Below are 22,888 nucleotides of genomic sequence, written 5' to 3' on the forward strand. Positions count from 1 at the left end.
GTGTTACTTTTGTTTGGACCAAGCAAGTAAGTTGTAGCACTTTCCCAGCGAAATTGTTATTAGTGGAGGTGGAGTAAAATGTAAGACTACTCTTACAGTAGTTGTGTTTCACCACTTATTATTCCCAATTTCATACAACAATATAAATATATAATTTTTTTTTAAGTACAACTGTAACCTTTTTTTCCCTTATTTTTTATCAGTTTTCAGCAAACTGTTTGATTTACCAATTATTAGTATTATTACTATCATCATCGTGAAAACAATAATGTAAAACCCTTATAATAGTTCTATAAATATTTGTATAGATATCTAAGTAAATACAGCCACTACTCAACTATTAGTACTGCTGTTCCCCTCCGCTGCAGCAGGGGGCGGCGCTCCTCTATCCGGCCCTTCTGAGAGGATAAACCTTCCTGATCAACGATCATCTGTCCTTCCGGCTCCGGTCCCCTATCAAGTGGAAAGGTAAAGACAGACCCGGCGCAGCAATCTAAATATATCTTAAACATCTCATGTTCCATAAAACTGTAATGTTGGATATTCGATTGTTGTTAATGTCACAATATAATACCTAAACGTATTTCAGTGCTAAACGCTAAACAGTGGTGGATATTAGACTTAGAAGTTGGGAAGTGACCCAGGACTGATGTTCACGACCGGCTGCCATTTTTCTGTGTTAACGCGGGCTGTCTTAGTCAACGTTATTATGTATAGCATTTTTTGAATAGTGACTTGAACACCATTAAATAACATAGTTTATTGATTATATAAAGCGTTTGTTTGTCGGCTTTCTGCTGTTTTTCACTCGATCTGTGCATGTAGCTAAGTGGCTAACGTACTAGCCAGTTTAAATGCTATCACAGTGCAAGTTCCTACACGCTGTCTGTAATGTGTGGGTATGGATCCTGATGCTTAAATATGTCCCTCTGAACAGATGCTGATGCCCAAGAAGAATCGCATTGCTATCTATGAGCTCCTCTTCAAGGAGGGAGTCATGGTGGCTAAGAAAGACGTTCACTTGCCCAAGCATCCGGAGCTTGCTGACAAGAACGTGCCCAACCTTCATGTGATGAAAGCGATGCAGGTGAGAAACCGGGTGATGGAGGTTGAATACTGACGTTGTAAAAGTTTGTTTTTATGTGAAGAATAGTCTGCTTCGAGCTGTGTAAACACTCAGTGGTTAGTTTATCGTAGAGCCCAAGTCACAAGTGTAGGCCTCATCTGGGTATCACTTGCATTCAATTGTCAGTGTCGTGAGGCTGTATTAGTATTGAGTGATAATTTGGTCTTTGCCCCTAACATAACTGTTGGAGATTGTAAAATCCAAATATCCAGACATATGAACATGTTTTATATTAAAGACTCTGGCTTTATTGATCTACTTTAGCTCCCTGTGTGCCTCTTATGTGTCCATACATGTTTTCTCTTTGGACTTTTGGAGAATTTCTAAATGCCAACAGAACCACTGTCAATCTTTTTACATCACTTTCTGGTTTGGTTTAGTAAAATTTACTGGTTTAGAATTTTCAAAAACAAACTGAACTCGGTGTATGCTAAAACATCAGGGGTACATCTGGAAATGTTTAATGTTCTTGATAAGGTTATTTCAACTAAGGTATTTGTTAGAAACAGTTGGGCTGTGAGAAAAGACATGTAAGCAGGAGCATGACAGAAGGCTTTAGGAAACATTGCCTGTAAGGATGAACTTGGTGTACAACATAGCATAACAGTAGAGGAGTTGCCTGAACATACTTGGTTTGTGTTTTTCCTCCAGTCCTTGAAGTCCTGTGGGTACGTCAAGGAGCAATTTGCCTGGCGTCATTTTTACTGGTACCTCACCAACGAAGGTATCCAGTACCTGAGAGACTTCCTCCACCTGCCCCCAGAGATCGTGCCCGCCACTCTGCGCCGCCAGACTCGCCCTGAGACCGCAAGGCCCAGGCCCAAGGGTAAGCTCACTGAAAGAAAGCTGTTTTCAGTTCTGCTGTCTTTTCGAAATTGGATTGCAGAATACTGGCCGTGATTTCTATTTGTAGCTTTAAATAGAAATACAAAGCAAATATCATTGCAATAAACTGTATTATTTTGTCTGTAGAATTACGTTTTAAAAGTGTATTAAATAAATTCTACAGGCCGTCTACATTTTGGAAGCTGAATAACCCAAAAAGTCGTTAATGTAAATCTGATGAGTGGAGGCATTCCTGAGAGATTAACATCGTGCGGTCGAAAGGCCCTGGCTCCCTGTTCAGCAACTCTGACGTTTTCCAACAGTTTTAAACCTTATATGACCTGTTAACATGCATATCCAGCCACCAATCAAGTTTCAATTTAATGTATTACTAATTGAGAAGGAGGGGCTTGGGTTTATAGGGAAAATCGCAAGCCAAATAGCTCCTGAATCTTTTATTTAAAAGAACTTTGGTGAGCAACACATTCAGAACATTATTATTATTATTATTATTAATAAGATATCCTAACATGAAATGGTAATCCTTGAGGATCCCCAGAGCGCCTGCCCTGAAATTCCAAATCACTGTGCCTCTTCACTGATGTGGAATTTCTGTTCTGATGATGGGGATTTCTCTGTATGTTTTAGCTGAAATAACTTACTGTGGATTTGAAGGCACTCCCTGTTCGTAACAAGCATTGTATTTCTATTAACATACCTGGCTTTGTACTTGCGTTAGGCATCAACTCGAGAGCAGACAGACGTACCAAAGAGTATCGTATTTCTGTTTCATAAACTGCTCTAAAAGTCTCTAAATGGCAGAATGTTGCACCTATAATGAGAATTTTCCTCGTTGCGTAATTCCATTTTCAGAGCAATATTTTCTCTTAATACATCTGCTATCACGAATGTTGTTCCTCAGTTTTAGAGTTTAAGTGCAGAAAATTGTGATTGCTTGGAACAGTCCATTCTTGGATTATGCTTTCAATTGGTCATGAATAATCTGCTCATAAAGGAGTCCCTGAGACCACATTTTATAAATGCTGTGCCTTCACAACAGGCATCTATGATCTAAAGTGGACTGAATTTCATCCTTCAGTAAAATATCCAAGAACTGAAGTGGATCTAATCTGATTTTCCTTTTTTATTTCTGCAGGAATGGAGGGAGAGAGGCCCGCCCGCCTTAACCGTGGGGAGGCTGACAGAGATACATACAGGCGATCTGCTGCACCCCGTAAGTACACTCCTAACAACTCTTCATGCGTTATTCTTTAAAATGAGCAGCAGAAATTGAAGCCTGTTGGGAAAGAAAAAATGGAGACTTGAGCAAGTTCTTTATAACTTCAACACTTGATTTCTAAGACTGAAATCAGTGGCGTATTTTTTAAGACAATTTACTGTGACATTTCAAACCAATATTCATGAAGATAACATTTTAAAAGGGTTACTTCCTCTTAATGTACCTATTATGTGCTGAGTATTGTTGCTTTGCTTATATTCTTTTGGCTAAGATGTTTTAAAGATATATAAATAAATAAATGTTTTTTGGCTGACTTTTTATTCATTACTTCATCAGCTGGTGCTGACAAGAAGGCAGAGGCCGGTGCAGGAGCTGCCACAGAATTCCAGTTCGTAAGTATTGCAGCCACATTTGCACCCTTTCTGGGAATTTCTATAATAGCTTCTCCCTCAAAACGCCAGCATGTAGATGCGGTTCTGTTATGGGAAGATTCATTTAGTTTTAGTGCAGTTCTGTCAGTTTTTTGTTTGACTCTTGTATTGACAACATACTTTCCCTTTTGCAGAGAGGTGGCTTCGGACGCGGCAGAGGACAGCAGCCTCAGTAATTTCCACCGTCTCTTTCTGTACAATAAAGAAAATGAAAATACAAAACGTCTGTCAGTACTGTTGGTGTTAATCCGAACTGTGCTAGGTGACGATTATAAAACCGAAAACCTGGTTTCCAAACATTCAGACCTTGTTTTATGCAGAGGAAAGTTAGTTGGCAAGTCAAAGAAAGCGGACTTATCAATTCATGTGAAAGTGGTAAGTGGATGCCGAGTACATGCTGTTAAAAAGCTTGTTTTACTTATCTGGCTACTGTCTGTATCGTACATACTCAATCTGATAGTACTGTTTTGGTTGTTTTTGTAAAAGAACAATTTTCCTTATCAAACTGCAAACTAAGGATTAAATGACAGATTCAGAGAATTCCAGAAATATGCAATACTTCTGTTCTGGAACTGTTTAACTGCATCCACATTTAATCTGAATAGCTACTTGGTCTGCATTGTGGTTAGCACTCATGTACTTGTCTCCACTTTTCATAATCGACATTCCCTAAAATGAACAGTGTTACCTTTGGGAAAAAGCTGGGGCCTCTAAACAAAGCTTCAACAATTTTAAAGTCACATTTTGATGCAGACCATTTATTAGCTACGGAAATTAACTCAAGTGTTTTAGCAGTGCACATATTTTATAATTTCCTGTCAAACAAGTCGTGTTTCATTGCAAAAGCGTATAAATACTATATGTACAGCAGTAAGGATTGAAAAATGGTGCAAGCCCAATACAGATTTGTGAAGGAATGAACACAAGCATTGAAGCCAGCCTGAATGTGAAATACTGGTGTTTATTTGTTGGCACATTTATATTACAATCTTCAGTCTTCTCGCACTGGTTTTATTCCACAGTCCCAAATGACAAAAGAGAGGAAAAGAAAAATTCCAGTGACACGTATACCTTGGAGAGGACAAACAAAATTACAAGTAGGTAATTTCAAGGCTGAGGTCAGGTGCACGCGTGTTTACTTTGTATTTCAGTTTATAGTATTTAGGGTAACCCTTTAAACAGCGTTTCTGATTATTCATACAGTAACGAAAACAGCCATCTGACCATAATGCTGAAGGACACTGATAACAATCTGCTGCAGTGATGTGCTTTTAATATTTCTAGCTCTGGCCACAAGATGGGGCAATACATTTTCAAACTGTTAACTTTGGTAAATTAAGAGGAGGTGACTTAACTTAAGCTCAAATTGTTCAATTACTAATCGTCTTGTTTCCTCCCAAATGTTTAGAGGCTTAAATGTCACAAAAGGGGGCAATTGTGATCGAAATCTCCATTGTAATGTATTAAACACCACATTAACTCCGACGTGCTTATATGGAGACATGTACTTCATAGATGTCCTCCTGAACCCTGGCCCAAATCACATTAATTATGACAGGAAGTGCTTGAAATTTGAGAAAGAAGGGGAATTGTAAAAAAAAAAACCTAATCATTATTGACCGGAGCCAGGGTGCATCCTCTGGCTGATCCTACTGTGTCACCTATATACAGATATTAGCTTGTGAATTGCACAACAGGTTAAAAAACAAACTGATGGATCAAGTGGTCATTAATAGTTGAGTCACTGGCTGTTACTGTGGACATCCTCCTCACATTCATTTTGACAGTACCTGTCACCCGCATCCAATCACCAAGAGCAAATTCAATCATTGCCAATCAATCAGAGAAAGGTATTAGATGTTTTTTAAAAACAGCCATACACAGGTGTATCCCCTTGACAACCGTTTGCACGTTTCAATGAAGACTGAAAACAGGAACTCTGATGCAGCGCCAGGTAGGGCCTCATAAAGCAAGACTTTGGACAACACACCTTCCGATGCACAGCAATAAACCCAGTTCAAAGTCTACATCTGTGAGGACACTTTAGACTCTTCCCAAATATACTGTCAGTCAGGAAGCGTTTTCATTCAGGGTCCAAAAAGAAGCTTACAGGGTGCCCCCCCCACAACTGAGAAAAAGCCCATGAATAAGACACCAGCACCACCATCCCTGCTAAGAGACACTTGTTTCTTAGCTTTTGATCCACTAGTTTTCAATTCTCTATATTTCTCATGGAGGATTTATTTTCTGTGTCTTAACTAAATCATGATACTGGAGTTTTCTGCCCACATTCAATGTAAAATATGAATCTGCTTAGTGTAGAGGACATCTAGTTCCCGCTTGGGATCAATAAATTATGTCTTCTTTTTAAACCATTTAGTTTATTTTGCTTGAAGCAACAGCTCCCATGAGTCATTGCATTATAAAACCTGATCACTGCTGCAGTATTTGAATGCAGACAATGTAATCGCTGGTTGACAGTGGTGGGAAATGGAGCTAAAAGAGGAGTAAAAATTGGATTATCAGATAGACACAAAGTCTAATGAATTGTTAAATGTCTCCATATATGCTACCAACACGTTTACCACAAAAGGATGTGTGGATGTTTACAGACTTGTGCTGTCAAAATAAGCTCTAATATTGATTTAAATATGGGCAGAAAACCACAGCATCATGTCAAAGGTTTAGAGAAAGACCCAGTCAACCCTGCATGAGATAACACACTGACCTGCGATAGTTTAACCGTTAACAGAGTAACTGTTTTTTACTTCAAATTTATGAAGTGATTTGGATACTCAGACTTCAGCTTGGCCATACAACAGCTTTCCCTTAGTGTGAAAAATCTGTTTTAGTCCAAACTATTCAAGGATTTTGAGAGAATTAAATTATAAATTGGCTCTTCCTTTTTACAAACAACCACATGACTTGTCTTTTAGCCTCAGATGTACTCTGAGCTACACAAATTCCAGCTCCAAAGCCATGAGTTCACTCAGTTTTCCTGCCTCTATTGAAATGTCAGACTCACAGATGTGAAAGAGGTGTTTTCTCATTTGTACTCTCACCTTTGATCTATACAGAAATAAACAATTTACAATAAAAACCTCTAACATGCTATCTACAGCGCCTCCAGTTTCACAGTATTGAGCCGGCTGCCTCGGGCCACATCGAGTGACGCAGCTCGGCTAAAGAGACTTTTGCCAGACGTTAGAGAGAAAAACATAAAAACAAAAACTAGTATCCAAAAGCATTTTACATGTTAAAAACGAGGTCTCAAACTGTACAAGGCTTGTTTGTTCTGCATCAGCATTATAGATTCCATTACTTTAGATGTCAAGCAGGTGTTTTGAGTGTTTTGGGGATGCAGATTAAATACTAAAAAGGGTAGGGAAAGAAAAAGGGGAAATCATGACCATAATGAGTCGCCTGTGCTGTTACGGACAGTGTAAACAATTGCTTTTTACCAAACTGAATGTGAGGAGAAAATATGGAAATGGGTTTAAATAACTTAAGTGATATGTGCTGCATTTTTGAAATTACAAGTCCATGATTTTTTTAAACCTCCTACTATGTGGAGGAAGACTTCAGTCATTCCCAAGAAAGAGGTTTAAAAAAAGAAAAAACAAAAAGGGATTAAAAGGAGGTAAAGACACTGAGGAGAAGGTGGTTCATTGACATTGTATGTTGACATTCTTTCTCTCTTTACAGTATTTGCTCTGTTGGAGAGTGAAACCTGTAGTGCTTGGCTAGCTTCCCCAATATGAGAGAAACACACATGACAGTTGAAATTCAAAAACTAGCAAGGGGCCGAATCCTACCAATAAGAGACACCGATAACCACGATAAGGAGCAAAATGAAGATAATCCAAAAAGACCTTACCACACGTCCGTTACAGTCAGCATCGGGTCTCTCGAGCGAGCGAGACACAACATAACAGTGCTCATGCAAAACAAGTCACTTCCAACAATTCTGCTCATTCAGATACAGACAACACTTCCTATCCTCATTCACAGGGGAGGGAGTACACTAATGGGCACATTCATTCAAAAGAAACAGAACCGAAAAGATGGAGGAGACTTTAAAAAGACCACCAAAAGCCTTCAGCTTAAGCACTACGTATACACTTTTACATTACAACAGTAAAAAGTAGTTCTTGCATTCAATAAACACCACGCTAAGGGCGCGTCAAGGAAAGAGGATCAGGGGACATTTCATGCAGTTTTCAGTAAAAAGAGAGAGAAAAAAAAAACGGGTTCAAAAATTACATTTACATTTACAAAGTGTTTCAGACTATTCACCCGACACTTGTCATCAAGTCTGTGCCACAGTGCTGGCACAAAGGAGTTGGCAAGGCAAACCATGTTATTGAGACAGAAGAGAAGAGAGAGAGGAATAGAAGAGAAAAATGACACGAGTAAGAGCGCAAGTGGTGGCGAAAGCTCCCAGAGGTGACAGTTATGGTTTTAGTTATCTGATACCCGAGACGGAGCTCTGATTGATGCTGTAGGTAGGGGAGAGGTCCCCGCCTATCGTGGTCACCAAAGGCGTTCCATTACTGGTCAGGCAACTCTCCTGGAGAGCCTCGAAATAGGTCGCCTGCACAGGCTTGTGACACTGCAACACTCGTATGGCATCGTCTATTTTAAACCATTCCCTTTTCCTCCCTGTAAACAAACAAAACACCATTGTGGGACAAGTTAGAACATGTGGAAGACCACAAAAGAGAAATAGAACTCATTATGCAAAGAATTGATTAATTATCAGTACTGGATAGTGAAAATCACAAGGGCAGAAACAAAGCTCGTGTTATAAACCCTCCCTCCCTGAACTGTAATATCACTAAGGCCTGGGAGAGCAAAGCTACAGACAGCATGTGACTGAGAACTTTGTCCGTATGATCCCCGTTTTTGACGTGTAAACAAATGCGGCGATTTACCAATATTGACCGAGTCCTCCCAGTCCTCCAGCAGCTCTGTTACAATAAGAACGTAGACGTAGGTCCTGTGTTTCCTCTCCTGGTTCTGTAGGGGAAAAAATATGGTGTTTACAGCATGTTGACATTTGACCATCTCACCAAAAACGAAGACATGGGTAAACAAACCTCACCTCAAATACTCCAACTAAGCGCCCTAAAGTCCCCTTTACACCGGCCTGTAAAAAAAAAAAAGCAGGACTATTAAAATAGTTAGCAGATAAACACCACACTTTACAGCAAAGGGTTAAAAACATAACTTTATAATCATATTATTAGCCTGACAATGAACACTGCATGTTCAAACTTTATAGTGTTGGTTCAGATTGTAATTCAGAAGCCGTTTGTGTGTCAGTGGATTACATTACATCAGGAGATTGTTTGTCCTCGGAAAATTAATTCCGTCTAATTCCTGGGTTGTTGCTAAATCCGCCGAGTAATACCAGAACACTCTGACTTAATTTAAGCAAATCCTCAAGTCATGTCTTGCATGTATTGATTCTTTCTTCCTTCATTTCACAGTTGGTTGCAACAGTAACTAATAAAGATGGTAATAAACTGACAGTCTAAGCTCTGGACACAGACATTCAGAGTCACAAGGAACTGTTTGTTTTTTTTTTCAACTATATTCAGGTGTCAACTAACATTACTGTTATAATCTGGGAGTTATTTTTTTATTAATTTGGTTGAAGAAGATGTTTGAAAATGGGGAATATGCCCAATATGCAACAATCTCAGTTTCCCAAACCTGACGTCAATGTCAAACCAGCAGTAAAAAGCCTAAAAAAGAAAAGACGCAGGACCGAGCAAAGGCTTTTTTTCTTTAGATAGATAAGTAGAAAAATACTTTATTTATCCCCAAATTGGGAAATGATTTTCTTCCAGCAGCAGTGTCAAGCATTACACGAGTAAAACATGTTTGTATTTGACTAAAATAGAGATCATGTAATTCCAGTTATTGGTGCAGTTCTAAATCAAACAGCTGTAAACACCTCTGTTCAGCTATCGCTTACTGTCACAATCTGAGGGCTGCTCGACAAGATGTTTTGAGTACCATAAAAGAGTGTGTATAAAGGTCACTAACAACCAACAGAACAACTGCTTAGCTGTCAGATGCTGCTACTCTTTCTTTGAATCAAAACACCCAAGCCATCTCAATGTCACAACCATTTGTCAGGAGAGGACAACATTCCTCTTACCTTTTCTTGTTACATATTCTGAAAGCAAAATAATCTCCACGGTAGATCTTTACTCCCAGAGGTGGATACTCGTAGGTCAGGTTTAGATACAGAGCCCAGCCACTTGCTGACATCTTGGCAGCATCTTCTCCAGGTTCCTGTTTCATTCTAAAAATAAATGTTGACTGCACTTACTGTGCGGTGGACTCTGGGGTTGGACTCTTCAGGCCTTTAGCAAGATCATGTGTAGAAAGAACAAGCACACCACTAGAAACCACAGCGATGTGCCAGGGATTAAGTAATAGGCCAAATGTCAACCTGTTGGTTTGAGATGGAAAACATCTCCCAACTATAGTTCATGTAACTGAAAACTGCTGTGCTTCATTTTGGGAGAGGATGCACAACATTGAGGCTTTACAAGTTGTGCAATACAGTCCACAGTCTTCTTGATGCAGAGCGTATGACTACAGAGAATACGCCAAGTTCCCCAACAGTCAGAAGGAAAAAGAAACTCTCTTCAACCTTTGGCCTGCTCCTTATTAACTGCGGTGTCTTTACTGCCATCCCTGGCAAGGCTCCAAACCAATAAGCATAAGCAAATCACTCACCGCTCATATGGTCATCAGAATAAGCTTGTCAGGATTAGGATATGTCCTGTTACACCACCGTCCAATAAGAAGCTTAGAAAGCCACAAGACATGGCGATGCATTGAGTACCACTCAAAGTCACCACCAACTTTCTGAATGCGGCCTTTTAGCACTTTTAACAAACATCAGTTCTGACGCGACATTGCTTTTGACCCTGTGGAAATGTGTTGGCAGGCCGCAGTGTCCTGCATCAGCCCAAGATTCCAAACAGCAAGAGCTAGGAAAAGGGAAGATATCGGCACCATTTATCAGTGTGATGGATCTCACACAAGAGATATCGGCTTTATATGGTCAGTGACACGTCAAAAGCTGAGTGAGATTCTGTGTCTTCTTCTGCCCTTTCAGCCATTCTGATCAAAATGCCCACGCGATTTGCACAATTGGCCACAAGGGGATACATGATTAAAAAGGGACGGACATGAGGTCTAAGCAATATTATTGACTTCCAATGAGCGTCAGAGCTGTTGACTAATTGCTACCTATCTTCCAAAGCACACACAAACAATATTAGATGCATTGTGCCCTTAAAACTGCATCAGTAACAAGGCTGCTGTTTCAAAAATAGAACAGTCTGTAAGAAACAAGAAAAAAAGCAGATTGTTTTTCTTTTATTTGCTTTACTTTATGTGATTTGACAGTCCTGCCGTAAAACCACTGGGTAGCCAGTGTTCAATCTCAGTATGACCTCCTTTGACACATAAACACTGCTTTGTAACACGATGCGATGATACAGCTTAGACGTTGCTAGGCTCTGTCTCTCTGTCCATGCAAACAGGATGACTGCACTGACAAAATGGACTTTGAGTGCAACATATTAGGCCCAGTGTTAAATACAGAAAGGATGAACTGAAATACAATACATCTTGTGTGCTTACACGCAAACTAAGTTTCCAAGCTGAAATGGTGAGTGAATTCCCGGAACAATATTCCTGGTTATGAACTCTAGGAAGTCTATAAAGGCATGTTTCACATTCAAGTTTCAGACACAAGGATCAAATAAAGTTGGCCTGAGCACAGTATATATAGGAACACTATCAAAGAAAGAAAATTAGATGCAACATAGACTTAATTTAGATACAACTATTGTGAGAAACAGTTAAATAACTAACCTCTTCACACACTTCTCGAGCAGCAGCAACATTGGGCTCCTCCTCAGGTTCCATTCCCCCTCCAGGAACTATCCACTTGTCAGGATGTCGACTACTGCTTACCAGCAGCACCTGCAAAGCATCCAGAACAGAACTATTCAGGCATTATCGAATAACTCAATGTTGATTGCTAATTTTGCTTTTATTAGTGTGTGTTCATTTTACACTTCTTGCTGCTTGAAAAATAATATTTAGTGAGTGCTGTGTTTGTACTAAACGGAAGAGCCAAACCCCAACATTTTACAAGAACTATTTTACAACTACGACACTGAAAATGAATAAAAGTAACCCAGGGAGAGTTATCCGGCTGGATATAGTTGAAACCAGTTAACTCAACACATTCCCTAAAGCAAGTGTATGACTCACTGAGTTTACTTTTTTGGTGACTTCATGGTGTCAACAAATCTACTTTGAGAATATCTGAGGCTTGGCTGACTGCCTATCTGGTAGATACACTGTGGAAAGAGTTTTTAGCTAGGGGCCAAACTGATGTGCTTCCTGTAGGCTAATCAACAACCCAAGTTCACATATATGGCCTCTACTTTAACGAGAATGAGGAATTAGTTAAGTCTCTATTAGTCTCCCCAACCCTGGTAATACTATTGCCACTACAAAGACTTCTTTGTGTGTGTTGTTGACTGGACATCAGACTCCCAAAATCGCCTCTGATTTCAAATAACCATGTGAAGGCTTCTTTGAGAGGTTTTCGTGGATCACGAAGACAGAGAATGACACATTAAAAGTGGTGAAATTATTTTACACCGACATAGGTTTTCGAGTTTGACACTGAGTAGAGTGGACCATCCACATATCAGAAAACATGCAATTCCAATCAATTCAACAACGTGAAAAACACTGTGATGTAAGAAAGCCGAGTGTTGCTACCGGTGGCTAAACTGGCACAGCTACTAGCTACATATCAATCCAATGTTTGGCTAGCAATACCAGTTGCATTAACGCTATCACAGTAACCACTAACAGTTACTTAGCTCGACAAGCCATGTGTGCCACCAGCATATACAGATCTTAGATTGTCACTTAAGAAAGCCGAGCAGTGATTTATATCCAGCTTAGTCTCATAATGGTAGTCACTACTCATCACTGTGGGCTGTGGTCGCTGGCCGAGAGCCGGCTGCCCACTGTAGCAACACGGCTAGTTATCAAGCTAACGTTAGCATTAGCATACAGCTAACAGGTGGACTAGCTGTGTATAAAACCCGGGGTAGGTGTATGCACAGCAAAAGAGTCTTACATAACACTTCGGTAAGTACGAGCATAACACTATTGTTTAATACACTACAGCAACATCACAATTCCAGAGCTATACAAACAAATAAGTCATTTGTTGCGGCTGACATAAAGCCACAGCTGTGTTGGTAAATGAACAGATTTACTGGAAGCAGCTAATGCTGCTAATGTTAGCTTGGCCCTCCAGACAGCGACATCCCCGGACTTACCTCTTCTTCCGTCTCGCTCCTGAAGCACAGACAGGCGGCCCGCTTCTTGTAGCCATCACCGTCGTACGTCCGGGTTTGGTTAGACTTGAGCTTCATCATTTTAAAAGCGCACTAAAGTTCAAAAGTACAGCTAAGTTTACCACTTATAGAGACGATGGTTGTAGACGCAAAGTCCTCCTCCAGGGAACCTCGGCGTTTCACTTAAAAGAAATAACTTCTTCTTCGCTTCATTTTCACAAACCTAGGCACATCTACGGCACAGTCGCCATTACAAGGATCCGCTACGCCCACGACGTAATATACCCTTTATTAGCTCGGGGAACGTAAGAAAACGACGCAACCAACGTTGAAGAATTGGAGCAACGGAAAGAGGGGAGGGGGAAACGCAACACCACGCTCTGACTGGAGCGAGCCGGTGAGGGGAAACTGGCACTTTTGGCTCCAACGAGCATGTCACGGACACTTGTTTGAGGTTCATCAAATTATAATAAAATTGTCCAACTGAGCTTGAGCAATTAAAATATAACGTCCATGTAATGTGCAGTTAAAAGTACAACATTGTTGAGTAGTGCTGGTTTGATTAATACGTTTCAGCACTGCAGGTAATGGACAGCGCCAGCATGAGCCTCGAAACTGATTTTTTAATATGAATTAAATAGTTGGCAACGTAGCTTACAGTCGAGTTCGCTGTTGTAATATAACTCAGTTAGAAACATTTATTAAAAACCTTTATGTTACCAGGAAGTCCAATTGAGATCAAAACTCTCTTACAAAAGATACCTATCCAAAGTAGAAGCCTTACAAAATCACAGCACAGAAAAAATACAGCAGCATACAGATCACCACATTCTTCATGATGTCCTATCATTTATAGTATATTAGGTTTGAGGTTTTATTTGGAAATCAAACCATACCCAAGGTGCATCATAGAGAAATGCTGTGATTAATTAGTACTCAACCACCTATCTGCAACTATTTGATACCCAATGTAAGGTTTCAGTAGTTTTTCTTACACAGGACAATATGAATGTGTTCCTCTGTTGACTTAGTATGTGTTCTAAATAGCTGTGCATATTAAAACTAAAGGTAGTACAATAAAGACACAATAAAGAAAATTCAATAAGGCACAATGTAATCAACACTGATCAGTATTTTCAATTAATTGAGACAATAAGTAGCTGATTAATCTGTAAGGGACATACATGCTCTTTTTTTCAGTATACCACAAGTATGGTGAGTTTTTACTGTCGACATTATGTTAGAAGAAAAAGCTGAGGCTTTGCCAATCCGTTGGATTTAGTCTCTGGTAAAAGTTTCTAGCTAAGTGTAGATCAATCATTTTTCAAGCAAAAACCAAACACTTACTACTCAAATAGTAGATTGTGTTGTTTCAAACATTTTTGTGTAACTTTAAATTAAAGTAGAATATAATTATAACAAATAAATATTAATGTATCTTTTCAAATGAAGCAATGTTCAATTAAATTTGAATTATATGTATTTAGATAATGACAAAAGCACTTTCAATTGTATTTGCATAATTAACAGTTTCACAATTTGGCTTATATCATTTGATTTTTTACAATAACATCTGTCTCTCTTTAATGGAAGCATTCACTCACAAGGTAGAGACAGTATACACCGAAGCTGCTGCCAGGAAACGTTATCTTTGTGTCCTTTTCACACACTCACAAACACACATATTAAAAAGAATATAAAAATTGTGTTTTTATGCTTTAGATATCTTGGCTGTCAGACAAATAAACACTGGCAAAAAACAAACTGGCTTAGTACCAAGAACCAAAGTGAAGTTTTGCAGAGAAGTGTTTCTTAAGCACTAAAGAAAAGCTTTGTCACAAAAATGTAGATGCACGCCAAACTTAGTCAGCATTGACAGCTCACGAGAAGACGTAGATCAAAATCCTCAGTGTCAATCAAAATGTTTTCTGGGAGTATCATCAGAGATGTTGTGCGGGCATGATGCCAACCAGCACTATTATTGAAATCAAAAATCAAAATGCTCTATAGTCCAATTTAAATGCACCACAAATTGTCAGCGTAATAATTTTTGAAGTTAATTGTTTACTGTATTCTACTGGTAGCTTCATTACTGATTTAGTTTTATGTCATTTTAATGCTTCTTTCATACTCTTCTTTGTTTTTTATCCACTGAACTACCAATACTTTTACTGCTGCAGCAATCACATTTTTCCACCAGGGATCAATACAATTTCTTCTTATCTTATTCACGTAAATTACTCTCACAGCATCTCATAATCATCTCAAAAGGATAAATTATCTTTTCATATAAAAACAACATCTATTGTTCTGCAAAAGTGAAACGATTATATTATATAGTATTATAGTATATATATATATATATATATATATATATATATATATATATATATACACTATAGTAAGAGAGACCATTTAATAATGTAACAATTTAACAAGTAAATAACAAAAGACACAAACAAGGAGGGTACAGCTTATCCACTATATACACACAATGAATCCACAAGAAGTCATGAAATGAAATGAAATGAAATGTGTGATGCTCAAAAGTTCCTTACCCCCCTCTTAACATGTCCCCCCAAACGTTAAACAGTACTCCTTTACCAGATATTTTCAAAAGACAAACAGTATGCATATAGATATATTTTATTCTTTATTACAAACTATTAATATTTTTAGACATCAGTAATCAGATGGTGTCAGTAGTCATACCATAACCGGCATACACATGAAAATACAGGCGGTTAACACTATGTTCCAAACACATACTGTATTGGACGTCATTATGCTCTGCAGGTGTTTGCATAATTGTCCACCTCCCCTGTGTGGAGCGTAGTTGCTGCGTACAAATTATTGTATATTACAGTGAACGCACATATTTTTAAATTAGGTGGACGTGTAACCCTGGGCTAGCGGTAAATATGCATCATTAACATATAGGTAAACATAATTACTACAATAAAGAAGAAATGTGCTTTAAAAAATGGCACATGTTCTGTTTGGTTAAATTAAAAAATCATGCAGCAAAAAATGTGCTCTCAAACTCACTGCAAATGTATTCTGGTTATTGATTTCATGTGGTGAGGATACATAAATGGGGATACATTTCACTTTTATTTTTAGTCTACATATAGATCCAACCAAAGTATCAACCTGATGAAAAATAAACCTTATTAGGTGTATATCTAGGTTTTATGTTTTAGTACAAAGACTAATGCTACAAAGGTAAACTATAATACCTTATCCATCTAAGGGTTTCACAAATTCTCTCTGGCTTTCATCCGGTGCCTCTTTTATTCTTTCCGGGGGATGAGAGCAGGCATTACACAATTAAACATATCTGTATAGGGTCATGCTCAATAGCTTGCACTTTTACTATCTGCAGTTGCTAAGGCAACCCATTCTCTTTTGTCAGTCCCTGGTGAACCATTCACACGCAGGAGCAGAAACACAGTGTCTGTCACAGCCAACAGAGGGCGCTCACTTCTTTCAGTGAGCAGGTTTGGAAAAGGTGTGCCACTGTATTGTTTGAATGTTTGTGAATTATTTATAAAACCATTGATATTAAAGCAAATTTTTGGTCATAAAGGACTACATTTAATTATGACATCCTCTGGAGTCAGTGTATAACTCCATCTGGTTTTCCTTTATCTGCTGTTAAAGGGTTGTATTTGATTATAGATTTTGATTGGTTTCTACTATTTGCATTGTGGATAATATTTTATTTATCAGATTGCAAATCCTTCCTTAGGAAATGCTATGATTTTTGGATAAAAAACTGACTTGATGTGATTTATTCATTGATGCATCTAAAGCATGATAGCTAATGATCTCAGTGATGGTGGCTCTCAGATTGGATGGTAGGGATAACAAATAAGTGGCCTCCTGTGTGTGTCTGTTGGAGTGTCTGTTTGCTTGAGAGGGCTTGTTGGGTGTGTGGATGCAGTTAAAGAGGATAGTGGTAGACTCTGCGGCATTCTTACAACCTTCATATTACAACTTTTGGTTTGTAAAACAGGTCAAGGGGAAATGATTAATGTACAGAAGCGTTTCTGGTATCATAGTGGCTGCTAATGAGTGGCTATTTGTAAGAGGAGTGGAGCTAAATAATTCAATAAACAGTAGCTGAGCAGGCCGTGGCATTCAGAAAAAACTACACATCAAGCCAGTGGGGCTGGCTAATTTAATTTACCCGCTGAGTATCAGCTCTATTATTAGGTGAGGGTAGGATTCAAAGGCGGTTTAAGTTAAAAGGCACATTAGTTTAGGTTCAGAGAACAGTGTGGCCTGTCGGAGGGCATAATGAGCAATCATTATGCTATAGCCAAGGCATACATATTTCTGGATGTAGGCCTATGCATAAAATATATCCATCAAATAAAGCTTTTTTTTTTTAAATCACTTTTTTTTTTACAAAAGTTATCTTACAGCGTCAGTGAGTGTCAATGCTACAAGTAAACAAGTTCACTGATCCTCTAGAGACCAATTTACACATTAAGTATTTTGAAAAGTCTTAACTAACTGAAACATTTACTACATTTTAATGCTGAAAATAAATGTAATGTCACTATTTTGAAATGAGCTAAAGAACTTAGAAGTGACTTTACATATAACATGAGTTACAAATAGCTAGTGCAACCCAGACAGTGTTTCTATTAGGAGCAGGTAGGGTTGTTAGAGAGAGTTTTTTTGGATGAGATTTTTTATTTTATGATAGTAGCAGTCAAACAGAGCTGTAACAACCAGACTCCCAAAGGTAAATAAGCGAGGAAAGTTGGCCCTAATGTTATATCTCTTAATATGGCAATCCCTTGTGAAGATGTAGCCGACACACAACTATGCCAAATGCTATGCCAAAGCTGAAGTTGGTTTAATCGAAGCCCGCAAAGATATTGGCAACATTAACTTTTCCAGCACCTTTTTTTCTTCAGGTAAATATGCACATTACTGACTAAATAAGCAGGAGATTGTGTTGTTGTGCCCAGGGCCAGAATAGATTCTATACATAATATATGCATCTGTCCATACCTCCTCATTCAACAGTGTAAAGTATTTAAATACTTTCAATGTATTCCACATATGTATATATTTCACATCCTCAAATCTTTATTGTTAATATTGTAAATATTCTTCTCTCTTTTTGCACTACTTTATTTATCTTTTGCACCATGCATGTTGAGTTGTTGGAGGAGCACGCGACATAAGATTTTCATTGCCAACATATACGCTGTATCTGCTGTGCATATGACAAATAAAAAACCTTGAACCTTGAACCTTGAACCTTGAACCTTGATTGTGCTCGGCTTTATACGTAAGAGAAGCAATTTACCGTGTTGTGATTTTCTAGGCTAAAGGGACATTGCCCTCATTCTGTGTACCATATTCTTTTCAAAAGATAAGAAAAAGCAAAAACACATGATTTAAAATCAGTATAGTTTCCTATAAAATATATAGAATAAAAGTCAGCTTTAATTCATTGCTATAAAAAAGAAAGAAACATTTCAAGACTTAATCACTGACATAAACCCTTTTTGCAAATTGGCAAAGATACATTTTAGATCTTGATTTGTATTAATTTGTTACATTTTAATCGATAATTGTGTGTGTCAATTTTGTATGTTATGTTAAAATTATTAAATGGCTCATTTTGAATTGCATCAGCCTAATGTGAAAGATGTATTTCCGTACTTAATATGTCTCGTACACCTTTTATGTTTAATGTGTTAACCACCAGGGGCTGCTATCATGCCAGTTACATCCAGCCATCTCACATTATGTATGGACATTCAGCAATCCAAAAACAACTTATATATTAATAACTTGAGAGCAAATAGATCATGCCTACAGAATATTAGGATTATAAATCTATAAAATATTAAAATTCCTATATTGATTACAAAAATACCTTATATTGTGTTCATATGTCTTTAAAAGACACCAGTTATGTGCAAACATCGGTAAAACTAAGGCAGGTAACTGTATCTTGTGTAATTATGGGTTTTTTTCATTTATTTCGGGATCATAATAAAATACTGTGGTAAAATATCCTGCACCAATATCCAGAGACTCAAAAGGCACACATGGGTTTTTAGTGATAAAAAGTGGAATGCGTATGCTTTCACTCTTCACTCAGCAGACCCCCACAGGAAATTGATATTTTTAGATTAAAGGTTCATATATCATCCATATACTGTACTTTATTATCCTTTTTGTGATTTCGGCCTCCCAGTACTTTCCTATTATCTCTAAATGGAACATGATTATATCATTCTGTGCACAGATATCTATAAAGACTTGCAGGATTTATGCCTGTCACACTGGTATTTTTTGCAATTGGTACTTAACATTAGCAGTCATTTTCAAGCAACCAACAGCTATTTGTAAAATCAATACATGGGCCTATTATTTTTCTTAATCTTTTGTTGTCAATTCAATACCAGAAAACATGGTAAAATGACCATCACAATATCCAATTCAATTTACTACAATGTAAGAGTAAGAAAGGACCAAGAAACAGTTAACAGTTAGGACCAAGAAACAGTTAATGGATTATCAAGTAAATGCTAATTCATGTTTTATTGATCATCTTAATGTTGCAGCTATAGCCTAAATGACCTTTAAAATAATCATAATTAGACTGCTTGTTCCAAAAAACATACCTAGATCCAAAAAAGAACCACATTTGGATGACTATGGGATGTTTGTTGTGCATATCTTCCATAACCTACAGCTATAGTGGTAAAGACATAACTCTTATTAGCAATATTTTCTATCTTTCATGAGATGTCCTTACTCAGAGGACAGGAGAGTAATACAATCCATCTTCTTGTTTGAGAGTAGTTGCTGTGCACTCTCTGTACAATAGATAATATTTCGTCTGTGGGCGCCCTCTTGTATAAACAAGCTATTTCAGGTTCAAAGGTCACACATGTGAGAACTGTCAGGCAGCCAGCATCTCAAACTAATACATCACTCACACATGGAGCATATGGCCGATCTGTCCGCCCTGGCTGGCCTGTTTCATCTTTGTAAAATATTGCTTCAAACAGACAGTGACAAACTGACTCATTCTTACGCCTTCCAACTAGTGTGTGTGTGAGACAGTCAGAAGCTCAATTTTATATAATCAAATGTCTGCAGATTATCTGTAAACCCCCAGAGTTCGATATTAGATGACACAGACACTGATGAAAAGATATGCATATATATTATTTATTTTTTGACAGACTTCTATGTACCTTCCTTATTCTTTACATCATAACTTTTAAAGCAGTTCTTCCTCAGTCAGTGGAATTTAACATTTATGCTGTGGCTAAAGTTTCTTTTGCAGTTGAGGAAAAAGAGGTAAAGAGGACTCTTCATAGAGGAATGCATGAAGGGACAAAACAACTTGAAACAGGTCCGAGCTTTTAGAGGGCTACTGTAAATCATACAAGCGCTGCTGACGCTTTGGCCTTTAATGAATCCAATCAATAAAGTGAAAATCTTGTGACCTTAGAACCTACATTTTGTATAATTCCCCTAATGTATCCATGAAATGAGAGACGTCTGGGGGCAGGTGATTATGCCTGAGAGGCTAGTCTTTTTTTGCTTGGATTTTCAATGGTGACTGGAATTAACATGGCTTAAATTCTCTCCGCCCCATAGCTAATTGAAACAAGTAATCTCCAGAGTTTGCCTTGCACAGGGGACGGAGAGGACTCAGCGGCGTAACATGTTATCCTCAGAGCAGATGTGCTCAACAACACATCCCTTTGCACTGCAGCAGAAAGCAAATCACGGATGGGTTTCCTGGTGGAAGTAAGTTCTGTAGCCATTCTCCACAGCTAAATAATTCACTTCTTTTGCTAACTATGCTAAACTGAAATAGAACACTGGTTTGAGGAGCTGACAGATGGAAGAGAGGCAAGGGTAATAAAAACATGTAAAACACTTTGTTCAATAATGTGTACAAGTTGGCTGTGTGATTTTTGTTTTGTTTTGTCCCTTGACAGTTCACAAGACTGTCAGTCAGTCTAGTCGTGTAGCTGGAATTTGCTCCAGCAGAGGTGGGGATGAATATTCAGAGGCTCAGCTGCCTCTAAGGCCCACAGAGACATGACACACCCCCCCTCTAAGGACTCCCCCACTGCCCACCCCCTTCTCGCCACACAAGAAAAATCCCCTTCCACTTTCCCTTGATGTGGTGGAGTCAGTCCAACACTCCACAGGTGTGACCCACTCAGACCTGTGAAAGCCTCCACACACGGCTCGGCCCTGTGATCAGGGAGGAAGAGAGAGCAGCTGCACATATACAGAAAGCAGAATTATCTTCACATGCCTTCTATTGGACACCATGGAAAATTAATCAATTCCCCCCCTTCCCCCAGGTCTGCAGGTTGCACAGACAAATGGATAGATGAGCAGGTTCTTTGTCTCTCTGCAACATATCCTGTAGACTTGTGAAGGTTAATAGCCAAAAGATTGATCCATCAATCGCATTAAAGTCTCAAATAATAACGCTTCATGCTCGGTTTAAAAGTAATTTCTCGCTTTTTTGCTGGAAAATGTTGGACATATATAGGCATGCCCTTGGACATGATTTTATACACTCCGCTGCCGCAGAATGTGGCTGCTGATAGTCAGTGAAACACACACACACACACACACACACACACACACACACACACACACACACACACACACACACACACACACACACAGAATCCAGATTGAGTTTTTGCACTCAGTGATTGGACTTGATATGTTCGTCAATGTCTACGCACAGCCTCCCAAGCACTTTGAGAGTCAACATGCTGCAAATGCTGCGTAACAGCACCTGTAACTCTGAGGCGACCCAGAAGCTCATATTTGAAACAATCACAGCACATATCCTGTTGATGTCACCGTGACAATTGAACTGATTGCGTGCTATCATATTGTAGATCATTTGATCGCCCATGAATATAATTAGACTAGACATGATATTAATTTGGCTGAATAGAACTGTTGCATCCTGTCCAAATGACCTGTCAAACCACAATGTGTTTCATTTGATAGTCAGATATTTAAAAACAGACTTTAATTAGACTCTGAGTGCTTGTTTGTGACTTCACAGATCAAACAAATGTGTAAAGCCCGAAATAGAAGTATGCAAAGGGTAAGACATTAGGCGGCCAAATTGACGATATGGTTAAACAGAATGCAAAGCAAAGGCTTCATGTCACACCTTGACTATGGATCCACTGCCAAAGCGCTGGTGGTATTACATGCTGTAATCTGGCATCCACACATTTACCCCCTTCCTCATTCATTGGTGGTGCATTTCTTCCCTGATAAAGGTGGTGTGCTGCGATGCTTGTAACATCAATCACATCCAGTGCATGGGGCGCGTATCGTCTTCCGTCTATCAGCTTGAAAGTGCTCTCGCCTCGGGTGTGGGATGTGTTCTTCTCCGCTCTATTATCCCGTAAAAATCTGATTCTCTCTTCACAGGAGCTGTGTTGGTAAGTGGCGGTGCTGGACTAGCCATTTATTTCCCGTTCGCACACAGACTAAAGTTGGACTTAAGACTTTCAGTGCCACTTTCCCATGGACAGCACTCGCTATGATTTTGGGGGTCGACGCAGCATCGAAATGCGTGTGGATTCCTTTTGGATACTATTCAGAAACAATGTTTAGATGTTGATCTTAAAACAATAAGCCAGTATCGCTCAGGAAATCACCCCTTCACATATTGATACACCAAACAATATGCGATTTTGCTTTGGATATGGGTCACTTCTTATGAAAGGATTCTTCGTGTGCAAGAGATAGAGGTAAGTACAGCCACCCAAGCGGCACAAATTGATCATTAACAGCAATCAAA

At 38.7% G+C, this 22,888-nt stretch overlaps 3 protein-coding genes across 3 annotated transcripts in view; 2 read left to right on the top strand and 1 right to left on the bottom strand.

The window, feature by feature from the left end:
- Positions 1-359: 359 nt before the first annotated feature.
- rps10 (ribosomal protein S10) lies at positions 360-3,844 on the top strand. Its single transcript, XM_063911629.1, has 6 exons — positions 360-468; positions 938-1,087; positions 1,778-1,952; positions 3,108-3,185; positions 3,528-3,583; positions 3,757-3,844. Exons 2-6 carry the CDS (start codon positions 938-940, stop codon positions 3,796-3,798), a joined length of 501 nt encoding a protein of 166 aa, XP_063767699.1. The 5' UTR covers positions 360-468; the 3' UTR covers positions 3,799-3,844.
- A 719-nt stretch (positions 3,845-4,563) lies between these two features.
- On the bottom strand, positions 4,564-13,306 carry nudt3b (nudix (nucleoside diphosphate linked moiety X)-type motif 3b). The gene is made up of 5 exons (XM_063911627.1): positions 13,024-13,306; positions 11,528-11,638; positions 8,727-8,771; positions 8,557-8,641; positions 4,564-8,284 (listed from the first exon to the last, which is right to left on the bottom strand). Exons 1-5 carry the CDS (start codon positions 13,120-13,122, stop codon positions 8,088-8,090), a joined length of 537 nt encoding a protein of 178 aa, XP_063767697.1. The 5' UTR covers positions 13,123-13,306; the 3' UTR covers positions 4,564-8,087.
- Positions 13,307-22,371: 9,065 nt separating this feature from the next.
- Positions 22,372-22,888, top strand: part of LOC134883558 (metabotropic glutamate receptor 4-like) — a 167,242-nt gene continuing 166,725 nt past the window's right edge. Inside the window, exon 1 of the mRNA XM_063911974.1 lies at positions 22,372-22,838. The gene's annotated coding sequence lies outside the window, so the exon portion shown is untranslated. The remainder of the gene's footprint in view (positions 22,839-22,888) is intronic.

This window comes from Eleginops maclovinus, chromosome 20, assembly GCF_036324505.1.
Source record: "Eleginops maclovinus isolate JMC-PN-2008 ecotype Puerto Natales chromosome 20, JC_Emac_rtc_rv5, whole genome shotgun sequence".
NCBI classification, from domain to species: domain Eukaryota; kingdom Metazoa; phylum Chordata; class Actinopteri; order Perciformes; family Eleginopidae; genus Eleginops; species Eleginops maclovinus.